The sequence below is a fragment of the Tachypleus tridentatus genome, chromosome 2, assembly GCF_004210375.1.
Source record: "Tachypleus tridentatus isolate NWPU-2018 chromosome 2, ASM421037v1, whole genome shotgun sequence".
NCBI lineage: Eukaryota > Metazoa > Arthropoda > Merostomata > Xiphosura > Limulidae > Tachypleus > Tachypleus tridentatus.
Genome location: NC_134826.1, coordinates 82316697 through 82342744, shown reverse-complemented (window position 1 = coordinate 82342744; position 26048 = coordinate 82316697). Strand labels below are relative to the sequence as shown.

At 38.3% G+C, this 26048-nt stretch overlaps 1 protein-coding gene and 1 long non-coding RNA gene across 3 annotated transcripts in view; one reads left to right on the top strand and one right to left on the bottom strand.

The window, feature by feature from the left end:
• The window catches only part of LOC143244365 (uncharacterized), a 151092-nt gene that overhangs the window by 52402 nt on the left and 72642 nt on the right, over window positions 1-26048 (top strand). For both annotated transcript variants that reach the window (XM_076488902.1, XM_076488903.1), the window contains exons 2-3: window positions 10043-10143; window positions 12086-12605. In XM_076488902.1, the coding sequence (XP_076345017.1) occupies window positions 10072-10143; window positions 12086-12605 (592 nt within the window). In that variant the 5' untranslated portion in view covers window positions 10043-10071. The remainder of the gene's footprint in view (window positions 1-10042; window positions 10144-12085; window positions 12606-26048) is intronic.
• LOC143244367 (uncharacterized) lies at window positions 12210-25904 on the bottom strand. Its single transcript, XR_013025042.1, has 2 exons — window positions 25512-25904; window positions 12210-12666 (listed from the first exon to the last, which is right to left on the bottom strand). It is a non-coding gene; the product is annotated as an uncharacterized LOC143244367 (long non-coding RNA).

Below are 26048 nucleotides of genomic sequence, written 5' to 3'. Positions count from 1 at the left end.
TCAAACAACGTGGGGCCACACTCTAAAGTAGGTTTGGTCAAACAACGTGGGGCCACACTCTAAAGTAGGTTTGGTCAAACAACGTGGGGCCACACTCTAAAGTAGGTTTGGTCAAACAACGTGGGGCCACACTCTAAAGTAGGTTTGGTCAAACAACGTGGGGCCACACTCTAAAGTAGGTTTGGTCAAACAACGTGGGGCCACACTCTAAAGTAGGTTTGGTCAAACAACGTGGGGCCACACTCTAAAGTAGGTTTGGTCAAACAACGTGGGGCCACACTCTAAAGTAGGTTTGGTCAAACAACGTGGGGCCACACTCTAAAGTAGGTTTGGTCAAACAACGTGGGGCCACACTCTAAAGTAGGTTTGGTCAAACAACGTGGGGCCACACTCTAAAGTAGGTTTGGTCAAACAACGTGGGGCCACACTCTAAAGTAGGTTTGGTCAAACAACGTGGGGCCACACTCTAAAGTAGGTTTGGTCAAACAACGTGGGGCCACACTCTAAAGTAGGTTTGGTCAAACAACGTGGGGCCACACTCTAAAGTAGGTTTGGTCAAACAACGTGGGGCCACACTTAAAGTAGGTTTGGTCAAACAACGTGGGGCCACACTCTAAAGTAGGTTTGGTCAAACAACGTGGGGCCACACTCTAAAGTAGGTTTGGTCAAACAACGTGGGGCCACACTCTAAAGTAGGTTTGGTCAAACAACGTGGGGCCACACTCTAAAGTAGGTTTGGTCAAACAACGTGGGGCCACAGGTTTGGTCAAAAAGTAGGTTTGGTCAAACAACGTGGGGCCACACTCTAAAGTAGGTTTGGTCAAACAACGTAGGGGCCACACTCTAAAGTAGGTTTGGTCAAACAACGTGGGGCCACACTTAAAGTAGGTTTGGTCAAACAACGTGGGGCCACACTTAAAGTAGGTTTGGTCAAACAACGTGGGGCCACACTCTAAAGTAGGTTTGGTCAAACAACGTGGGGCCACACTCTAAAGTAGGTTTGGTCAAACAACGTGGGGCCACACTCTAAAGTAGGTTTGGTCAAACAACGTGGGGCTAAAGTAGGTTTTCAAACAACACTCTAAAGTAGGTTTGGTCAAACAACGTGGGGCCACACTCTAAAGTAGGTTTGGTCAAACAACGTGGGGCCACACTCTAAAGTAGGTTTGGTCAAACAACGTGGGGCCACACTCTAAAGTAGGTTTGGTCAAACAACGTGGGGCTAAAGTAGGTTTGGTCAAACAACGTGGGGCCACACTAAAGTAGGTTTGGTTGGGGCACACACTCTAAAGTAGGTTTGGTCAAACAACGTGGGGCCACACTCTAAAGTAGGTTTGGTCAAACAACGTGGGGCCACACTCTAAAGTAGGTTTGGTCAAACAACGTGGGGCCACACTCTAAAGTAGGTTTGGTCAAACAACGTGGGGCCACACTCTAAAGTAGGTTTGGTCAAACAACGTAGGGGCAAACACACTCTAAAGTAGGTTTGGTCAAACAACGTGGGGCCACACTCTAAAGTAGGTTTGGTCAAACACGTGGGGCCACACTTAAAGTAGGTTTGGTCAAACAACGTGGGGCCACACTCTAAAGTAGGTTTGGTCAAACAACGTGGGGCCACACTCTAAAGTAGGTTTGGTCAAACAACGTGGGGCCACACTCTAAAGTAGGTTTGGTCAAACAACGTGGGGCCACACTCTAAAGTAGGTTTGGTCAAACAACGTGGGGCCACACTCTAAAGTAGGTTTGGTCAAACAACGTGGGGCCACACTCTAAAGTAGGTTTGGTCAAACAACGTGGGGCACACACTAAAGTAGGTTTGGTCAAACAACGTGGGGCCACACTCTAAAGTAGGTTTGGTCAAACAACGTGGGGCCACACTCTAAAGTAGGTTTGGTCAAACAACGTGGGGCCACACTCTAAAGTAGGTTTGGTCAAACAACGTGGGGCCACACTCTAAAGTAGGTTTGGTCAAACAACGTGGGGCCACACTCTAAAGTAGGTTTGGTCAAACAACGTGGGGCCACACTCTAAAGTAGGTTTGGTCAAACAACGTGGGGCCACACTCTAAAGTAGGTTTGGTCAAACAACGTGGGGCCACACTCAAACAACTAAAGTAGGTTTGGTCAAACAACGTGGGGCCACACTTAAAGTAGGTTTGGTCAAACAACGTGCCACACTCTAAAGTAGGTTTGGTCAAACAACGTGGGGCCACACTCTGAAGTAGGGGGCCACACTCTAAAGTAGGTTTGGTCAAACAACGTGGGGCCACACTCTAAAGTAGGTTTGGTCAAACAACGTGGGGCCACACTCTAAAGTAGGTTTGGTCAAACAACGTGGGGCCACACTCTAAAGTAGGTTTGGTCAAACAACGTGGGGCCAAACACGTGGGGCCACACTAAAGTAGGTTTGGTCAAACAACGTGGGGCCACACTCTAAAGTAGGTTTGGTCAAACAACGTGGGGCCACACTCTAAAGTAGGTTTGGTCAAACAACGTGGGGCCACACTCTAAAGTAGGTTTGGTCAAACAACGTGGGGCCACACTCTAAAGTAGGTTTGGTCAAACAACGTGGGGCCACACTCTAAAGTAGGTTTGGTCAAACAACGTGGGGCCACACTCTAAAGTAGGTTTGGTCAAACAACGTGGGGCCACACTCTAAAGTAGGTTTGGTCAAACAACGTGGGGCCACACTTAAAGTAGGTTTGGTCAAACAACGTGGGGCCACACTCTAAAGTAGGTTTGGTCAAACAACGTGGGGCCACACTTAAAGTAGGTTTGGTCAAACAACGTGGGGCCACACTCTAAAGTAGGTTTGGTCAAACAACGTGGGGCCACACTCTAAAGTAGGTTTGGTCAAACAACGTGGGGCCACACTTAAAGTAGGTTTGGTCAAACAACGTGGGGCCACACTCTAAAAAGTAGGTTTGGTCAAACAACGTGGGGCCACACTCTAAAGTAGGTTTGGTCAAACAACGTGGGGCCACACTTAAAGTAGGTTTGGTCAAACAACGTGGGGCCACACTCTAAAGTAGGTTTGGTCAAACAACGTGGGGCCACACTCTAAAGTAGGTTTGGTCAAACAACGTGGGGCCACACTTAAAGTAGGTTTGGTCAAACAACGTGGGGCCACACTTAAAGTAGGTTTGGTCAAACAACGTGGGCCACACTCTAAAGTAGGTTTGGTCAAACACACGTGGGGCCACAAAGTAGGTTTGGTCAAACAACGTGGGGCCACACTTAAAGTAGGTTTGGTCAAACAACGTGGGGCCACACTCTAAAGTAGGTTTGGTCAAACAACGTGGGGCCACACTTAAAGTAGGTTTGGTCAAACAACGTGGGGCCACACTTAAAGTAGGTTTGGTCAAACAACGTGGGGCCACACTCTAAAGTAGGTTTGGTCAAACAACGTGGGGCCACACTCTAAAGTAGGTTTGGTCAAACAACGTGGGGCCACACTTAAAGTAGGTTTGGTCAAACAACGTGGGGCCACACTCTAAAGTAGGTTTGGTCAAACAACGTGGGGCCACACTCTAAAGTAGGTTTGGTCAAACAACGTGGGGCCACACTCTAAAGTAGGTTTGGTCAAACAACGTGGGGCCACACTCAAACAACTAAAGTAGGTTTGGTCAAACAACGTGGGGCCACACTCTAAAGTAGGTTTGGTCAAACAACGTGGGGCCACACTCTAAAGTAGGTTTGGTCAAACAACGTGGGGCCACACTCTAAAGTAGGTTTGGTCAAACAACGTGGGGCCACACTCTAAAGTAGGTTTGGTCAAACAACGTGGGGCCACACTCTAAAGTAGGTTTGGTCAAACAACGTGGGGCCACACTCTAAAGTAGGTTTGGTCAAACAACGTGGGGCCACACTCTAAAGTAGGTTTGGTCAAACAACGTGGGGCCACACTCTAAAGTAGGTTTGGTCAAACAACGTGGGGCCACACTCTAAAGTAGGTTTGGTCAAACAACGTGGGGCCACACTCTAAAGTAGGTTTGGTCAAACAACGTGGGGCCACACTCTAAAGTAGGTTTGGTCAAACAACGTGGGGCCACACAACGTAAAGTAGGTTTGGTCAAACAACGTGGGGCCACACTCTAAAGTAGGTTTGGTCAAACAACGTGGGGCCACACTTAAAGTAGGTTTGGTCAAACAACGTGGGGCCACACTCTAAAGTAGGTTTGGTCAAACAACGTGGGGCCACACTTAAAGTAGGTTTGGTCAAACAACGTGGGGCCACACTCTAAAGTAGGTTTGGTCAAACAACGTGGGGCCACACTCTAAAGTAGGTTTGGTCAAACAACGTGGGGCCACACTCTAAAGTAGGTTTGGTCAAACAACGTGGGGCCACACTCTAAAGTAGGTTTGGTCAAACAACGTGGGGCCACACTCTAAAGTAGGTTTGGTCAAACAACGTGGGGCCACACTTAAAGTAGGTTTGGTCAAACAACGTGGGGCCACACTCTAAAGTAGGTTTGGTCAAACAACGTGGGGCCACACTCTGAAGTAGGTTTGGTCAAACAACGTGGGGCCACACTTAAAGTAGGTTTGGTCAAACAACGTGGGGCCACACTCTGAAGTAGGTTTGGTCAAACAACGTGGGGCCACACTCTGAAGTAGGTTTGGTCAAACAACGTGGGGCCACACTTAAAGTAGGTTTGGTCAAACAACGTGGGGCCACACTTAAAGTAGGTTTGGTCAAACAACGTGGGGCCACACTTAAAGTAGGTTTGGTCAAACAACGTGGGGCCACACTCTAAAGTAGGTTTGGTCAAACAACGTGGGGCCACACTTAAAGTAGGTTTGGTCAAACAACGTGGGGCCACACTCTAAAGTAGGTTTGGGTCTATAAGACTAATTCATATCATATTTGGCAGAATAACTTTCTCTTCAAAAATGAAAAGTAAAGAGAAAAGTTCTTTTCCTGTAATGTCTTTAACCAAGCAGAAGAATATTGAGAAGAACTGTTATATAGTCTGTTGTATTACTAATTGTATTTACACTGCTAAATTAGGGACGGCTAGCGCATATAACCCTCCTGTAGTTTTGCGCGAATTTCAAACCAAACCAAACCAATGATATCTTGAATAAAGTTCACCACTGAAGGTGTTCAATTAACAACACTAATAGTATTTTTAATGCTTTTTGGTGAGTCTTAAAACATTCCTCATCAACCGGATATTACTTTTTCTTCTTGACATTATAACTTTAGCGTCGATTATGGTTGAGAATCTCTGGTAAACATACTGGTAGTGGTGCCCAATTTTGTTACCAAGTGTGAGTGGAGGACACGTTTGGAAATTCCATTTTGGGTCACATGTAATGTGACAACTGACAACTAAAAGAAATGCTTTTTTTAGCGTTGAAAATCAGAGACATCTAATAGAATCAAATGTTATCGTGATGTAAATAAATTATTATCGCTTGAAATTCGTCGAAAGTTTGTGTTGATGGGCGAAACAGCACTGATATGAAAGCGAATACAATTGTTTTGATAAATAAAGTTGTTTAGAAAGAAACACGAAACACTCGTCGCTCATAATTGAGCTGTGAACGGCCTAGATAGGCCTAAAGTGAATGGGGAATGAGAACTGACTTATATTTAAAATTTTGAGAACTACACTCTTGAGGCAGCCAAATACCTCCTAATCTAATTAGTGACCCGCATGAATGGATTAACGACATTCCCCTATGTACTATTTAGCGAACCACAGCCGAGAGAACGGGCTTGTGTATTTAAAGAGAGTTTGAATCATTGTGGTACCATTCTACGTTTATTCAGGTGTCTCTGAATTATGATACTAGGACTCAGTGATGTCGAGAAAACCCACTTGTAGAGAAATATATATGTAAAAACGGCTCGTTTGGGTAAAATATTTTCTCAATCCAAAGGAGCCGTTTTTACATATATGATACTAGGACTCGTTCATTGTTTAAAGAAATCAAAGATTGTTTCGATGATACGTCTCGACTTTTGACGTCACATGTGAGATATTATATGCGTGTGTACGTTCATTCCACAGTCTTTCACACGGAAGCTACGAATGAGAATGTTAACATTCATTTCATTTAAAAAAAAAAAAAAAATCAACACATGTGGCGCCCCTGGTGGTTTAGCGATAAGTGAGAGGTCTTGTTACAATAAAGAAAAGATTTCAAATGTGGCAGTTTTATGGTAAAAACAACAACAAAAATTACACAATTCTCTCTCTATATATACACGTTTTATGGAAGCGTATTCGCTTATTAACCGTGAATTTTGTCAAACGTTCGGATTAATTTTTTTTTCATGCTCTGAACTTGGGCCCGGCATGGCCAGGTGGTTAAGGCACTGAACTCGTAATATGAGGGTCGCGTGTTCGAATCCCCGTCACACCAAACATGCTCACCCTTTCAGCCGTGGGGGCGTTATGTGACGGTCAATCCCATTCTTCGTTGGTAAAAGAGTAACCCAAGAGATGGCGGTGATGATTAGTTGTGGTTCGAATTCAATTGCTGAATATGCTCGCCTTTTCAACCGTGAGCAACTTATAATGTGACGGTCAAACCAACTCTTCGTTGATAAAACTGTAGCCCAAGAGATGGCAGTGGGTGGTGATGACTAGCTGCCTTCCCTCCAGTCTTACACTGCTAATTAGGGACGGTTAGCACAGATAGACCTCGAGTAGCTTTGTGCGAAATTCAAAACAAAAACAAAAACTCTGAACTTGATGGGATGTTTTGACATTTCCGTTAATATTGCGGCTTTCTTTCGTGCTGCCATCGAAAATTTTGTAATCCGTAAACTGTATAAACTACAGAACGCAAGGAATTAAGGTAGAGGGGGAAAATATAATGCATTACTTTTCATTCAACTTTATTATTATACAAATAATGGCGGCTTTGTATTTTCGCAAATTATTAAGAAAAGCAAGTTGAAGGTCGATTAAAAATACTTTGTTTCACGTTTGTAATCTCATTCATCCTGAAATGATTCAGGCTTAGAGTACATTATAGTGAGCGTCTGCGCATGTTATGAAGATGACGTTATATTTGTTTAAAAACATCGCAGCGCATATTTGTTTATAAATGCCCCCCCCCGCTAGTACAGCGGTATGTCTCCAGATTTACAACGGTAAAATCAGGGGTTCGATTCCCCTCGGTGGGCTGAGCAGAGAGCCCTTCGTGGCTTTGCTATACGAAAAACACACACATACACACATTGTTTATAAATACTAAACTGCACTCGGCAAGTTGAGGACACCATCTTCAAATACAAGAGATAAAGAAACCAGTATATATGATATATGTGGCGCCATCTGTTACCAAACTCAGTCAACGTAATAATCGTTTGGCTTCGATTAAACAATGTAACGGTAATAACTGAAAAATATCATACTAGTCGGAAGGGAAACAACCAATATATTTAGGTACAGAGTTTCGAGACCATTAAATGTTTGTTTTTGTTTAGAATTTATGAGTAAATCTCTTTAAATGTATGTGTATGTTTCAATTTAATTGATTTATGCTGTTTATACATATCATTCATAAAAAAAATGAACACATTTAATACTTTGTTGTTCGATATTTCTTTTTAAATAAGTTAGTGAAGAATCACTCTTTATACTGGGTCGGTATATGTAGGATACAGCAAGACGTATTATTTGCTGAAACGGGTCAGACTGAGTGACTTATCTGGTTTATATATTTATATCCAAGTCAGGTTGAGTAACTTATCCAGTTTATATATACCTATATACAACTCAGGTCGAGTGACTTATCCATCTATTAACAAGTCAGGCTGAGTGACTTACAGTATGCAATGTATATATTTATATTTAAGGTTTCATCCACTAACGAGACTTATCAAAATCAGTGATCAAAATTCAATATCAGAATTAGTATTCAAGTGTCATCTGCTTTATTTTCGCTTATTTTTAATGTTTTTTTAGGGATAATAATAATGTTAATGAACTATTTTTTTTATATCTTTTAGCATAAGTAAGTCGAATAGGTATAATTATTTATATTATTTACAATCATGGAAAACATAAAACCTTTATTTCTCAAGCCTCATGAAAGCTGGATTTGAATAGTTTAGGCTCGAATTAAGTCTGATTCTCGAGGGTACTAGGAAATTTAACTGTTGTGAAAATGAAAGTAAATATTTCAGTATCGTGTCATCAAAAATGTGAATTCAACAAGCATGTTTGTAGTCTTGTTTCCACATAATCATTTGTTTACAGATATGGTTATCATAAATTTCGTGGTTTTGCTGGTGCAGGTCAACCATTCATAAAGGTAACTTCTTCTGATGGTAACTCGTGATTAGGCTGGTGCAGGTCAATATTTCGTAAAGATAATTTAAATAATGAAAGGTGACTAATCAATAAAAAAGAAGTTTCAAGTGACGTATATATTCTTATAATTTAGTGAAGCTCAGGGTTGAGAGACACAAGTAGTAAGGATGTTGAGTTTTAAGAAACTTTTTCTCCCAGTTTTTCGTGAGAATTAGTACACGTTTCAGGCTTTATATTTATGTGAGTTTATGTATTTATATGTATGTGAATGTCTACACGTTTCGAGTATATTGATGAATAACGCTTACTTAGAAGAACCGTTTTTTCTTCCTCATCGGTAATCGGTCTATGTTCTTGACCGTTGACCTCGTCCTCCTTGTCTGGAATCGTTATTTTGGTTACACTGTTACTGAACCCTAGGTAACAACTTTCGTTAAATTGTGTCCGTAGTTTTAATTTATGGGATAATATTAACCAGTGTATTTACACAAGCTTCACTTATGTATGATTTCTCTATTAGTGCGTGTCCACAATACAGTTCCGTTTAGCAGTTGTATAGAAATACAAACGTAACCTTATTTTTACATACCAAACCCTTTGAAAATAGAGCTACGTTTGTGTAAAGGATTTAGTTGTGGCGGGAGAGAGATTGTGTAAATTATGTGTGAAACATTGTAACCTACCTGATAAACAAGTTATTTTTAACGGGAGAGAGATTGTGTAAACTATGTGTGAAACATTGTAACCTACCTGATAAACAAGTTATTTTTAACGGGAGAGAGATTGTGTAGATTATGTGTGAAACATTGTAACCTACCTGATAAACAAGTTATTTTTAACGGGAGAGAGATTGTGTAAACTATGTGTGAAACGCTGTAACCTACCTGATAAACAAGTTAGTTCTAACGGGAGAGTGGTTGTGTAAATAAAACTTTGCTCTTCCAAATCTCCACAAGAAACGAAGGAAAATTACAAAATGCGATTTTTTTATACGTAGTATTTTTGACCTGGTGTATTTGGAGTAATAGGAAAAATCTGATGGTCATGAGTGACCTCTTTTACATGTTAACTATACTGTAAAAAAAACAACCTGAAATTAAGTGGACGCATATCTCAGTTCTTGTAACATACACGTTACAGTTATATTACTACATACAATTACATTATTGACACAAAGAGTAAAGCTCTGGCATGGCCTGGTGGTTAGGGTGCTCGACTGATAATCTCCGGTCACTGGTTTGAATCCATATTCCACCAAACGTAGCATCAGGGTATTATAATGTTACGGTCGATCCTAGTATTCGATAATAAAAGATTAGTCTAAGAGTTGGCGGTGGGTGGTGTTGACTAGCAGCCTTCCTTCTGGTCTACCTCTACTAAATTATTAACGGCTAGCGGAGGTAGCACTCGTGTAAACCAAACAGATGTTTACATATAGGCCCATCGAAAAAGCGGAAGAGCTGTGGAGACACCCCTGCGTAATGGTAGTAGTGTAGCTATGTAACAATTAGTGAATTTACACGAACAATCTGTGCTGTATTGTTGGTTTTTATTTTCTACTGAGGGCTGTACCTCGGGTCCCATCCAAGCTTTCAATGATGATCTTTACATAGGGATAAAACAACAACAAGCAAACAGCCATTCTACACAAATGTATGCAGTATCACAATGTTTGTTATAAGTGTATGTTCCTGCGTGTGTTTTAAACAAGTCTGTTGGTGCATACATATGTATACTGATAGAATGTTGTTATGGTTACTGTCACAGATTAGAGGAAGCCAAACGTTGGTCCAGAGATGCCTTTCGTCGATATTGATCTGTTTTGGTGTGCGGACGTCGATGGAAGAATGGTGGACCTGTCATGCTTGGTAATTATTATTATTATTATTATTGTTTACGAACTTGATCAAACTCTTTATAGTGTATATATAACATATTATGACTGAATTCTAAAGAGACTTGCTTTTTGTACGTATTATCCAGTACTTTCTATTGTCTCTCTCTCTCAGGGTTTGGGTATGATATGTTCGTACCCTGGAGGGTCAGGTTCTCTTTGACCTCTTCTTCCTCCCCGTACTTATGTGGTCTTGCAGTATTTCATATTGATAGTTACTTCATTTTTGGGTCAGTTCGAACTGAATTTTTCTCCGACCCTTTTCAGGGCAATGTCCATGTATTTTGTTACATATATGGATATTATTTTGCCCTATTAGCAAGATGTCAAGTTCGTTGGTGGCACATATTTTTTAATTCATTATATATATATATATATATATTTTAATCATTTATTTATTTACTTTTTTATTTTTATTTATTTATATTTATTATTATCTATAATTTTTTTATGTTTAAAATATAAATTAACTGAGGAGAGATATTTAGGACTAACTTTATCATGTATGAGGTACCTATCTAGTTCACATAGTAATTCGTTTTTCATCCAATTTTTATCTAATGTATGTCTTGTAAATTTTTAGTGTGTTATCTGTAGATAACAAGGAAGCAAGCGACAGTACATTCATTTTTATTGAAGCTATCTATTATGGTTTCGGTTAATCTGATTAAGTGATCTGTCGTTTGTCTAAACTTCCTGAATCCATTTTGTTCTTTTGGTAATTTTGATGTTATCTCCAAGAATGTGGAAAGTCTATTATTGATTATTTTTTCAAGAATTTTGCCTACACAGCTGGTCAGGCTGATTGGTCGGTAGCTATTAGGTTTATTTGCTGGCTTTTCTTCCTTATGGAACATTAATATGTTAGCAAGCTTATAAGAAACTGGGATGTATCCTGAGGATAGAGATAGATTAAAAAGTGTTTTTAGGTGGTCAAACAATTTCGGAGTGCCCTTTTTTAGAAGGATGTCTTGTATTTCATCTTCACCTGGAGATTTGTTTTTTGTGTGTTTTTATTGCTACAATAAGTTCTTGTAGGGATATTTCTTTCGTTAGTATCGTGTCTTCGTAGTTTTCATGGTTTGTGATGTGTCTTGTGTGTGTCTCAGATATGCTTATGGTTCAAAATGTTTTTTATTGTTTAGTGTATGGTTGGTGACTTTATTGTAGAAATATGTATTCATATCTGGATTAGAGTGAGTTTTAAATGTATTTTGAAGTTGAGCTTTGAAAGATTCAGCTTTTTCTTTGTTTGTGAGTACTATTGTATTATTGTGTTCAAGTGTAGGATATTGTATATTGTATATATTGTATTATTGTGTTTAGTAGTTTCTATTGCCGTTGTGTGCGTTTGTTCGTTTGAAATTAAGCACAAAGCTATGCAATGTGCTATGTTCCCCCCATGAGGGCCTAAATCCGGTTTGTAACGTTGTAAGTCTGTAGACATGCCGCGATGCCACGAGGGGGGGGGGCGTTGTGTTAGTTACTCATTTTTGTTCTCCAGTGGCACGAAGGAATATCTGCGGACTTACAGCACAAGAAACCGGTTTTCGATACTCGTGGTTGGTAGAGCACAGATAGCCAATTGTGTAGCTTTGTGCTTACCTACAAACAAATAAACGAATATAATCAATATGTTATTAATTTAAAAAAAAGTTAGATTTAAACTGATCCTTTGGTTTTTAGTGCACATTCCCACAGTGGTAAAGCGGAACGTTTGAAGGCTTATAGCGCTGAAAACTGGATTTCAATACCCGTGGTGGGCACAGCAGAGATAGTCCATTATGTAGCTTTGCGCTTAACACACAAACACATAAAACAACAGAAAACGATCTTTATTGTGCTCAGAAATTTTGTTTGCTTCACAACCAAATACTTTTAGGTATCAACGTTTTTTATTTCCTTATTCCTTGCAGGACAGTGGACCAAACGTCATTGTCCAGCGACAACAGGAAGACCTTCAAGAATTATCCAGTTGTAATCTTCAAACTGTAGAACCAAGGCTGGAGGAAGAGGATCAAGAAACGATTTTGCGCCAACTTTCTGATCCAGGATTAGATCTGGATCACGTTTTCGGAAATATTGACATTAAAGTTGAACCTTTCGGTAATTCGTGCAAGTATTCTGGCACTGTGTGCGAAGTCACTTCATCCAACAAGAAAAGAAAGCGACAACAAAACGACGACGGTAAATTTGTTCCATCCCATTATCCTTTACCTCCATCTGGGTTTTCAGAAACGTCTTCCTTAGCAGTAACCAATTCTACAGAAGGATTTCCGATGGCACCTTCTAATCAGTCTGGCTCTTCTTTCGCTCTTGATACATCAACCAATCAGCTTCGTCCATTGCAAATAGTAACCAATCTCTCAATGTCCGAGTCTGACATAGTGACGAAGAATTGCCAAGAAGGTTCAGGATGTAACGATACAAAATATGGTAAGTCCTAAAATCGTGTTCCGTTCCGTAATTCGTTGTTTGTTGAACTGTTGTCATCAAACTACGGATAATAGCCAAAATTAACGTGATTTCTATGACAATCCGTTTTACTCCATTTTGTAGAAATGTACTTGATTTACTCATTCATTCGCTACAACAAGTTACGGATGAGCCATTTAAAATTTTATCATAATTTTTCAACTACGCATTTGATGTCAAAACCAGAAAACTATTGATCCGAGTAATATAAAATGAAAGAAAGGTTCTTTCAAATTGTTGGCTTAAATGAACTTACTTTAATACACTAGCAATATATTTCAGGATATCTACAGAAATTTGTTTTGTTTTTGAATTTCGCACAAAGCTACTCGAGGGCTATCTGTGCTAGCCGTCCCTAATTTAACAGTGTAAGACTAGAGGGAAGGCAGCTAGTCATCACCACCCACCGCCAACTCTTGGGCTACTCTTTTACCAATGAATAGCGGGATTGACCGTAACATTATACGCCCCCACGGCTGGGAGGGCGAGCATATTTAGAGCGACGCGGGCGCGAACCCGCAACCCTCGGATTACGAGTCGCACGCCTTACGCGCTTGGCCATGCCGGGCCCATCTACAGAAATAAGGTTATGTAATAATTATAAAGTTTATATTATAAAACACACTGTGGATCTATGAGCTCCGTACAAATGTGTATTCGTAATAAACTCCATAGAAATATATCGTGTAGTAGTTATAGATAGCTGAGATATAGCAGTTAACCAGATTTTTATGGAAATAATGTCCATATAAAATTTGTAATTAATGAAAATTTTGGATAATATTTAATTTTAAAACAAGATGTCTGTGTTGCCATCTGTCCTTCAGATTAAATATTACAATTAAAATACCTAGTTTCTCTAATGATCGCTAGATGGCAAACGCTGTGCGAAGGGCATTATTTTTTGATTAAACTATATTTCAAGACGTTCACCTAAATATAATTTTAAGAAATTAAAACTTTAGACTAAAAGCAACTCCTAATCGTATTAGGTGCATTTATTTGTAAATTGTGGAAAATGTAACGATTACATGTTAGATTGATTATCTGGAATTAAATGAGGTGCTTTTTATTTGGGGGGGGAAAGTGGTGGTGGTGTTCGTTTTGAATTGTCGCGCGAAGTTACACGAGGGCTATCTGCACTAGTCTTCACTAATTTAGTGGTGTAGAGAGACTAGATAGAAAGCAGCTAGTCATCACCACTCATCGTCAACTCTTGGGCTGTCTTTTTTATCAACGAATAGTGGGAGTGACCGTCACATTATAATTCCCCCATGGCTGAAAGAGCGATCATGTTTGATGTGATTTGTATTCGAATTTTTGACTCTCAGATTATGAGTTGAGCGCCCTAACCACCTGGCCACGCCGGACTTTGGGGGATTCATGTTTTTGTTGAAGCAGACTTTTTTGATAGCTCATATCCTGATTTATTTGTCTACACGATAAGAATAAGTAATAATAATAACGTATTTTCTTGGGTAGGGTAAACATGACTTGATGCACTGATGGACAGTAGCCATCTTGGACTTCTTTGGGGAAAAGTGTTTGCGAACGTTCCTGGTAGCCATCGTTTCATACGATGTTTTTCGCAACTAACAAGTTGTATTAGAGCCACAGTACAGATTCAGTGAAGTTGCTTGTAATGTAGACAACCTGTATATAAATATATATTTCTTTGCAGTTATTTTTATATATAAGCGCATATATTACCATCTGACCACGCCAACTGCACTTTATATATAAATGTATAAATCCAAGTGGTTAGAGCGCTTTGCTCGTAATCTGAGGGTCGCGCGTTCGAATCCCCGTCATATAAAGCATGATAACCCTTTCGTTACTAAACAAGTAGCCCAAGAGTTAGCAGTGGGTGGTAATGCTTGTTTTTGTTTTCGAATTTCAAGCAAAGCTACACGAGGGCTATCTGCGCTAGCCGTCCCTAATTTAGCAGTGTAAGACTTAGAGTGAAGGTAGTTTCATCACCACCCACCGCCAACTCTTGGGCTACTCTTTTTACCAACGAATAGTGGGAGTGACTGTAACTTTATAATGCCCCCACGACTGAAAGGGCGAGCATGTATAGTGCAACGGGAATTCGAATCCGCGACCCTCAGATTACGAGTCGAACGCCTTAACTCACCTGGCCATTTTTGGCTGCCTTCCCTTTAGTCTTACACTGCTAAATTAGGGACGGCTAGCGTAGACAGCCCTCGTGTAGCTTTGCGTGAAATTGAAAAGAAACAGTGAAACAAACAACATTTGTTACTAATGTGGATATTTGTTGAATTTCAGATTTATTCTGTTGGAGTTAAAAAACCTGAACTCAATACCCTTGATAAACACGAAGACAAACAGTTGTAGTTATTACTTTCAAATAGTTGAGCTAAATTTGTCACACTGGGTTACGTAGTGTGTCCACTGTGGGTTCGGATTTTAGTGATGACAGTCGAAGCAAAGAACATGTAGCGAATGGAAACTGTTTGAATATAGTTTTTAATAATGACAGAAAAATGGTCCGTCAGAGCTGAGAAGCGTGTATGTATTGAAAAAGAATCACACATAACCGTATTCGTCTTAATTAACTCAAAATTATTACGTTTTATTCTATTTTTTCTTATAGTTAGACAATACAGTATCGTGAGAATTACTTCTTGTATATTCAATAACGTTCAAAGAAGCCTGACATGTCCTGACGGTTTGAGGGCGCTCGATTCGCAGTCTACGAGTGTGCTAGCCCTTTCAGCCGAACCCGGCATGACCAAATGGTTCGGACGCTTGACTCGTAATTTGAGGGTCATGGGTTCGAATTCCTGTCACACCAAACATGCTTGCCTTTTCAGCCGTGGGGACGTTATAATGTGACGATCAATCCCATTATTCATTGGCCTAAGAGTTGGCGGTGGTTGTTGATGACTAGCTCCCTTTTCGCTAATCTTACATTGCTAAATTATGGATGGCTAGCGCAGATAGTCCTGGTGTACCTTTGTGTGAAAGTTTAAAAGCAAAACTCACCTTTCAGCCACGGGGATGTTATAATGTGGCAGTCAAAATAAAAACAAACAAACAAATGTACAAAGATTATTCGAGAGTTAAAGACGATCACAAAATGGTCAAATTTTAGGCTGACCACACGCTTCATTGGTTATTCAAATAAAATAGTTCATTACTCATAAGAACACGTACAACACAAAATGTAATAAACAGTGAAGAACAGTGACGTACCTTACTATAAATAACATCAGATTCAGATATTATTTACTGTTGGGGTATTTTCAACCCTGATCGACACCGTCATAGATAAAGGTGTCAAAACGACCAAATCGGAAACGCAAAAGTTCAAGCACAGCTGTCACTAATTTCGAATTAATGACCAGAGAGAGAAAGAAAAAGAGAAGGTAACCAATCAGTGGCACCCGTGTTGCTTATGTTTCTATTCTTAACAATATGAATATTGGGATTGACTCTTACTGTTGTAGCGCTATCACGCCCAAAAGTGCGGAGCTTGCTCAGCTGTTTATCGCTGTTTGAACCTTTGCCTTTTGAATGCGTGGATCGAAATTATTACGAACTCTGTATCTTAAAACAATCTTAGGTCGAAACATTGTTCTCCACTTTATTTTAGTAAAAATTTTAATACCCATACAAACGATTTTGAGATATATTTTTACTTTAAGTTGGTTTATCGTCATCGCGTATTACGCACTCTTAGTAGTACTATTCGATGATAGATGGCAGGCCTCTAGTGTTATTTAAACCTTAAAGCACATTGCTCTGTCACAGCATCAGGTAAACCACTGTAGTTACGGTTTGCCATAATTCATGGCAATGTGCAATAAAGTTGTATTGGTGATACATGTTTTCAGTAAGGATATAATAGTGATATACAATTTTAACAAATATATACTGCTGATATAATCATTACACAAAGATATACTGTGATATACCTTTATGTACCATGAGCAAAAAGACAAATTTCTAATATGGGGTTGTCAAAAAGGAATTTATGGATTCTTCTCGGTGAGATATCCCCCAAAAACATTCCTTTAATGCAACTTTTCTTAGTTACTTTACTCTGAATGGCTGAGAAAAGACCACCTATTCCAGGATAGATTAGATTATTCTATTCTTTTCTCTTAGTCTTTCTTTTGGCCCACTATGACTCAACAGATGGTTAGGGCGCTTCACTCGCCATCTGAGAACCGTGGATTCGATTCCCTGTTCCGCCAAACGTTCTCGCTCTTTCAGCCGGGGGGGGGCGTTATAATATGACGGTCAATCTTACTATTTGTTGGTAAAAGAGTAGTCCAAAAGTTAGCGGTAGGTGTTGATGACTAGCTGCCTTCCCTCTAGTCTTTCACTCTTGAATTATGGACGGCTAGCGCAGATAACCCTCGCGTTCAAAAACAAATAAACTCTTTCTTTATATTAGTACTTCAAACGGATACTAACGACTCCATCCACACTTTGAGATGAAGGGGGCAAACCTTCCTGTATGTATATACATGTCTGTAACTAGACGATGTTTAGAATATTTGTTATCAACAGTTGTACTAAACGTGAGACTACTTTGTTACTCTGTTGTTCAGGTATGTTTCAGCTGATAATTAAGACGTTTTAAGACATGTGAGATTATTGCTAATTGATTCTGCAATGGTTATAGTTAAAATACAGTTGTTATGTGAAGATTATTACTCTCTTTCCCACCCTCCGGGTCCGTGTGTGTGCGTGTGTGTCTATCTGTCTTTGTATGTTTGCGAACGCGCGTATTCTGAAAACGAATGCACCGGTGTACACGAAAGTTTTATACAAGATGGGATGTCAGTATGGGACAGTCCCTCTCAGACTTGGTTAGGATCCAATTCCGAATCTCTATGAAGCATTTAGTTTTCAGTTTTTGGTTTATAAATCCTTACTAAACTGTAATGAGATTTGCACCAAAGTTCATGAACACGATAGGTTAAGACTTCTCATCTCAAAACAAGAAATGATCCGGATCGTTGATCGTTCCTGATCTGAGAAGGGTTTTCTGAGTTATCTAAGATGACATTTTACGTTATCCAATGTAAAACTCTTACAGTCTGGAAAGAGAGTGTCGGCGCGAGGCATGGAATCTCTCTGATCGTTTTTCTTTGTAATACATTTAAACTCTTCAGAAACGAACACTAAATTCTCTGACTAAAAGACGCAACTGAGTGATAAAAACTATTAAAGTAATACCTCCCTTTCCGGATGGAAACCATCTCATCGCAGTGACTATGCCATGCGGGTTGTATCCGCCATAAATAGGACATGGACCCCTTACAAAGAAACTCTGCAAGGGGTTTTGTGGTTTTTCACATCTACAGTGGTGTATTAACCGAAAACACGAATGTTTCTTACATAAAAACCACACCCAGGTCTTATCTTCCAGCTTCATGTATTTTGAGACTTCATAATGAACTACGACTAAACACGAACTTTCAATTCAATGAAACTTGTCTGTCGATGAGGTAGAGAAAAATGTATTTTGTTTTTCCAGTGATTCAGAGCCAAGGTGGTGACATGTCAGTTATTGTTCTGCAGCCGAATGGGTGTAGTGGATATTTATAGGCTGTGAAAAATGGTGAGCAGTTTGTCCACCACATGCATACGACTCTTTCAGTCCGACGGGACACAACTCTTACAATTTGATGGAACGCGAGTCTTACGGTCTGATTATATGTCAGTTATTAAAACCCTTCAAAGCTAATCGCAATTTTTGTTAATCAAGTGGATGTATTTTTCATTACGTAGGTGTTGTCATTAACATAATGGGCTTTCTTATTTTAGGTGTTTTCTTTAAAAAACAAAAAGCGGATGGTTCCAATATCTTATAATACCTGCTACAGTTCCAGTAATGTGTACACGCGAATGTCCCAAAATATTGCAATATCTGCTACAGTCCCATAATATTTACAAGCGGATTGTTCCAAAACCACGTATCACCTGCTACAGTTCTAGTAATATTTACACGCGAATTCTCCTAAAATATTGTAATACCTCCTACAGTCCCATAATTTCTAATAGCGGATTGTCCCAATATCATGTAACTTCTGCTACAGTCCCATAATGTTTATAAGCGGATTGTCCCAATATCATGTAACATCTGCTACAGTCCTATAATGTTGACAAGCGGATTGTCCCAAAACCACATAGCACCTGCTACAGTCCCAGCAGTGTTTTCACGCGAATTGTTCTAAAATATTGTAACACCTGCTACAGTCCCATAATGTTTAATAGCGGATTGTTCCAATATTCTGTAACGCCTGCTACAGTCCCAGCAGTATTTACTTGTCTTTGTATTCTTTATGCTTACCTTTCTTCAAACATTAATTCGGAAAAGTCCCAAATGTTACCTAAGTTTCTCCAACCACGACATTTGTGGAATTCAAACCTTCAAAGTGCACGTGCGTTTCTATTTCTCTGTTTCCTCTTGTATTAATAGTATTATTTAAAAACCTTTTATAACGCTTCATCTTCAAACAGCTCTAATAAAGTGTCGAAGTTCATTCTCGACAGTGACTTAAAGTCTCTAAAACACATGAGTTAATACATTCTAGAGGCAGTTTGTTTGACACTAAGTTTCACCAATGATAGACAGTAACAACCATTTTCAAGGATAGTTGAAATAAACAGATGTTGATAGGTCTCAAGAGTGAGGGCCATATGGAAACTTTACGAAACACTTTGCGTCACGCGCATGTAATTAAAAACAATGCAGATGTGGAATGTCTTCTGTATCTACTTTACATGTTTTAATTAATTAAGAACGTCGGTAGTTCGAGAAAAAAAAAGGTGGCGTGCTAACTGTAAAAACAAATTTATATATTGATATATCACTAAATTATGATTTTTACTCATTATTTCTTGCATAATAAATTTATTGGAACCATAACAATTCATTGCTCCCAGAAATTAGCATAAAAATAGCAGGTCATTCACCTTTAACAAATTTTGAATGAACATTTGACTGTCGATTTATTTAATTTTTTTTTGGCGTTTAAAAATATTCGTCTGTGCGAGAGAGAAAAACCGTCTTTTTGTATTCCTTTGTGTCGCGAACACAATCATCTGAAAGCAATTGCACGCTAGGCATTTACGTCACACGTGCAGTTGCAGGATCACGTTTCTCTGCTATATGTGTGGTGATTCAGATAGAAGAACCCCCTATCCACACGAACCTAGTGTCACCTGAAACCATGAGAAAGAACCACGCCGAGACAGTTTTTATAACCCACTCCCATTATCCCCAAAGGGGTGGGTGCCTGATCTCCAGCTGGCAAGGGTAGGTCTCCGAACAAAGTTTTTGTACAAATGTGATAACGAACTCTGGTACTTACCTCCTGTGAAGGTAATGTTTTTCTTAAAATAATTCTATCTTTGAGATGAATACACATTTGGCTGTTAAGCCTTTTAAACTTGATGGTTAGAGAAACCTGGCCTATAACATTATTAACCCTTGTAACAAGACCTAGTCCACCAGGATTTTGTATTCTCCTTGAGTACATACGTTCAACTTCTGTTTTCCGGAATTAACACAAAAATAAAAAGTTTTAGAAGTTTGAACCACCACTATAAATGTAATTTTAGCTTTATTTTTAATACCAAACATAACCCCCATGTAACTAAACATCAAAATGCAACTAAAATTAGTTAATTATTTGTGTATTTAAATATTTATCATATTCTTGCCTAATTAGAATGGTGTCAGTCGAAATAAATGGTACTTGTATGTATGGTACGGTACAATACCTCGTAAAAATATGTCATTGAAACAAAAGGAAACGGAGAGCTTGCCCTTAGGGAATCGCCATCTTCGTGTTTCTTCTTCAGAGCAGTGTGGTTTGTTTGTTTTAAATTTTCGCACAAAGCTACACGAAGGCTATTTGCGCTAGCCGTATCTAATTTAGCAGTGTAAGACTAGAGGGAAGGCAGCTAGTCATCAACACCCACCGTCAACTCTTGGGCTACTCTTTTTGCTAACGAATAGTGGGATTGATCGTAACATTATAACGCTCCCATGGCTGAAAGGGCTAGCATATTTAATGTGACAGGGATTCAAACCCGCGATCGTCGGATTACGAGTCGAGTGCCTTAACCACCTGACCATGCTGGGGCACACATCAGTTTGATTGGGCACCTCTTCGAAATGAGAGACCAACTGATCAATATGGATTTTGTAGTTCAGGACATAATTTTCCAATTTTACTGCACGTAGTAATGAACATCGCTTAAAAAACAACTGCTAATTCATAAACACAATAAAATGACTTCAAAACCTTATCAAAAGAACCAAACTAATTTCATTTTGGACCCATTGAAGCTCAATACCAAATTTGGTTAAGATCATCCATGGTTATGTAAGTTGTGAAGTAATTCTTAAAAAAAAACAAAAAACAAAAACAACCTTATAAACTACAAAAACAAAACTGAAAGTTTTTGTGTACCCCGTATGGACATAATACATACCAATTTAATTGACACACACTCTCTGAAGTAATCGTATGAACATAGAACAGACAGTACAGTTATATTTATATAGATTGAACCCTTGCGAGTGCGATAATTTATTTCTTATATTCTACCATTGTGTATGTGTGATCATTGTATTTTTTACATTATACCCTTGTTTGTGCGATCATTGTATTTCTTATATTGTGCTTTTGTTTGGATGTGATCATTATATTTCTTATATTGTACCCTTGTTTGTGTGCGATCAATGTACTTCTTATATTGTACCCTTGTTTGTGTGCGATCAATGTATTTCTTATATTGTACCCTTGTTTGTGTGCGATCAATGTATTTCTTATATTGTACCCTTGTTTGTGTGCGATCAATGTATTTCTTATATTGTACCCTTGTTTGTGTGCGATCAATGTATTTCTTGTATTGTACCCTTGTTTGTGTGCGATCATTGTATTTCTTGTATTGTACCCTTGTTTGTGTGCGATCATTGTATTTCTTGTATTGTACCCTTGTTTGTGTGCGATCATTGTATTTCTTGTATTGTACCCTTGTTTGTGTGCGATCAATGTATTTCTTATATTGTACCCTTGTTTGTGCGATCATTGTATTTCTTGTATTGTACCCTTGTTTGTGTGCGATCATTGTATTTCTTATATTGTACCCTTGTTTGTGTGCGATCAATGTATTTATTATATTGTATCCTTGTTTGTGTGCGATCAATGTATTTCTTATATTGTACCCTTGTTTGTGTGCGATCAATGTATTTCTTATATTGTACCCTTGTTTGTGTGCGATCAATGTATTTCTTATATTGTACCCTTGTTTGTGTGCGATCAATGTATTTCTTATATTGTACCCTTGTTTGTGTGCGATCAATGTATTTCTTATCTTATACTCTTATTTGTGTGGTCTTTTATCTTCAGTCTTTGGAGCGAACAATTAAAATGAGCTTATTGTTGGATAAACTGAGAAAACGTCTCCATAGAATGTGCTTCTCAGAATTCTATGGAGAAATGTGTTGAAAGCTGTTATTTTGTGTCATGAAAAATGGTTCAGTTTGGAAAAGGATAATTTTCGGGCTTTATCTAATTGCTAAAATATACCTTGTCAATAAATTGGTGATTAGAAATTTGTTATAACATAATATTTTCATTCATATCAAAACCAGTAACTATGGAAATCTGGTCGACAGCACCCAGTTCTTGAATTTGAGATTCGATTAAAATGAGTGACTATTGAGATGGGGCGGGATTCGAAACCATGATTATACTTCTAATCATAAGAAGTAAGCTCTATAGATAACTAAGCTACAACAACTGAAATTCCGCTGTTCTAAGTTTTCTGTTCATTGGACGGAATTTGTCAAGACTCACTAATTAAACTCAGTTGGGCCTTAAAGTTAATGATACGTCTGTTATTTGATTAGTTTTATATCAGCCGATTTATATAACTCGGATGACTTGCCGATATCTGACCTTTGAACTAATATAAATTTAACATAGGAGTCACCATAAGAGTTTGTTATATCATCTGTGTGTTGGGAAAAGTCTTGGGTTCGAATTTTGTTTGGTTTTCAGTTTTTAATACCACTATGAATAACTTAACATATGCTTTCTCCAAACAATATTGAATGGACTGAATAGGGTTATAAAACACATAAATACAATTGAATTTTATTTCTCCAAACCTCTTGTTCTTAACAGTTAATAGTAGTAATGTTAGGCGTAACAAAAATGGCGTTTATTCATGTATTAGTGCCTCCGCCCACCCTCAAGTCTAACACTTCTTGCTTCGCGAATAAGTTCATTTTTGCGAGAAAAACACGACTTCCTTCTTAGTTCGTATTATTATAACGTTTCCAGAATCTTCAGCCTTAAGAAACAAAAGAGTTTTTGTAAATGTTTGTGCTCAGTTGAAATAAGTTCGAGTTTGGTGAGAATCGGGTGTGGTCTAGTGGCTAGCGTACGTGAACTACTAAATCAAACATTCATGGCTCGCAACCCGTTGTCTAAACAACGAGCTCCGACGTAAGACGCCTGTTATGACGTTATAACATGTGAAGTCCGACTGTTAGTTCAGATAGGAGTTGGCAGTGGGCGCGTTAAAATTGTTACCTTCCTTTTATTTTCTCGGTTGAGAATTCGAGACGGCTCTGTATTGTTAGCCATTTGTGAAGCTTTGGTGCAATATCTTTGAAATAAAACAATTTTTGAAGTAGACAATTTCATAAGTGAAATTACTCATGTTAGTAAATTATATCATATACATAACTAAAATTATTTTTGGTTTAAAGATAATGCGACGTATCAAAATATATATAAAAATTGTTTTCAGCGTTATTCATTATTTTCATCTGATTTTAATTATTAATAACTCTGATATATTAGACTTTCGATTCGCAGTTTCATGAGCAAAACTATCCGTCCCCAGTGGCGGGAAACGTTTAAGTTAATATATATCAAATTAAGATATTTTATGGCCTTCAAAAAGGTCAGCTGTATTACACTTTTGGTTTCAGATACAACCAAATTCTCTGAGCTACTCAGACTGCTCGTGGTAAAAATAATTGTTGAACATTTCAGTTATGTTAAGAACCACTCGACAATAACATACGGTAGCTCAACATTTCTATTGCTTGAGTTGCGTCACACTTTGAAATGTGAACAATAGTATAATTAATTCGTAACAGTTTAGTGTAGAATATCCTGGTGGCGAAATAAAATTTGCCGGCAGCATTATTGGATAGACACCAGGGTTCGCTGTATATAAGATAACAGACTTCGAAGAAAAGATGAGAAACGTCACGATCTTAAGATTGAGAGTAAAACAACTTGCATCATTCGTTGATGAAAATAATGTCAGTCAAAAGTACAAAAGGTACGTAGCACTTTAGTCGGAAATAAAACAAATTAGTTAAGCGTAATCAGGATTAATTTTAAGATTAATCGGAAACGGGTACAATTTCAGTACCTGAAAACTGGCACATATGAAGAAAAAACAGCATAAAAAACTGTTGAAATTAATCTAATTTTCTTTTATGAAGTTATAATAAAATTTTGAGAACTAACGTTGACATTTTGTGTATAAATAATTTAAGAAATATATATGTGTGTGTATGCGCGCCTAGGTTTGAAATCAATAGGAGACACAAATCATTGAATGACTATAGAAACATTGTTAATTAGACTTACTTTTCATTAATAGAAAATCTGAAAGAAAATTGTAGTTGTTTCAATACATTTTGAACAGTTTTAAGCCGGAAATAGTTTTACTTTATATATATATATGTGTGTGTACGAAAAAATTACTGGCACAAGTAACAGTCGAGATAGAAATGAATAAAAACAGTTGAACTGGATAAGTGAGTGTTTGAATGATTCAGATATAAAAATAGATGTTTTAATACATATGTGATTACATAAAACTATTTGATTTGCTCTAAAAGTAATTGCTTCTTTCTAAGATTCGAGATTTTTCATATTCAGTCTATTATAAAAAGTTGTTTGGTTTGTTTTTGAATTTTGCACATAGTTACGCGAGACCTATATGCGCTAGCCATCCCTAATTTAGCAGTATAAGACTAGATAAAAGGTAGCTAGTTATCACCACCCACCGCCAACTCTTTGGATACTCCTTTACCAACAAATAGTGGGATTGACTGATACATTATAACGTCCCCACAACTGAAAGAGCGAGCATGTTGAGTGTGATAGGGATGTGAACCAAAGACCCTCAGAGTGCGAGTCGAGCGTTTTTTGTAGTTACAGCACCAAGTAATACGTAGAAACTGACGTGCAACTGTGGTAACAACTGAACCAAAATATCTTAGCATCCATCAGTCATGAACAAATACATCTTTTACGTTCTGCAGTGTTCCATCAGCTCTACATCAGTGAATCCACCTTGCAACAAATATTCGATAAGTATTGCACTTATTGCCTATGGGAGTCTGGGCACCACTACGCATATTGGGGGGAGAGAACCCTACGCACTCGGTGCCTATGAACTAATAAATATATTTTCAGTAATACGCTTTGTTATTTTAAGATGAAAGGTTTTAAAGCCACATCTATAATTGAAAATTTTAGTTATTTTTAAAGCGCTTTTACCTAATGGATTTTTTTTTGTAATTTCGCACACACGTTAGGAACTAAAAAAAAAAGGTTCCATAGATACGATACTTATAACTACTCTTAACTTCACTTTCGTACATCATTTTAACAACTGTTCGTAATTTACTTAAGAAGCAAAGCACCGTTAAGTAGTAACATAATTAAACAGCGAGACTTAATCATGTCTTAAGCTAAGTATGGTAATTATGATTTCAGTTTATTACTTCGTCAACTAACATTGTTCGTTGAAAAATAATTACATTTCAAAGGTCACCTTTCTAGCATAATACGCAAGGGCTTTATTGGCGCCAATCCAACTTTCTTTTCTTTTTTCATTTCCCTCATCTGTTGTTGATCTTCTCGCTGTCATTACTCTAGAGTTAGGTCATTCAAGCTCTCTTGATTGCTAGAAAATCAGTAGCCTTGGCAAGCCCGCTCACCATGTCCTCCTACATTGTCTGGGCAAGCACCCATATCTGCCCAATGCTGTGTTAATGTACCTGGTAGCTAAAGGGTTAATAACATTCCTGACAGCGCGTGCTGGGTGGAGTCCTGTACACTCGCAGCGCCCTCTCATCTGTTGTGACATATGGCCCATTTTTTTTATATATATATATATATATATATATATGGTAAAACATATACTGGAATAGACGTCACAACAACTATAGAGCATTCAAAGAAGGTTTATTGGGAAATTCACAAAACACGTTTGTAACGCAAACTTTGTTCATCCATAGCTAAGCCTGACAACTAGAACAAGTATTTGTTTTACAACTCTTTGTTGCATACTTTAATTTTAACAGCCATT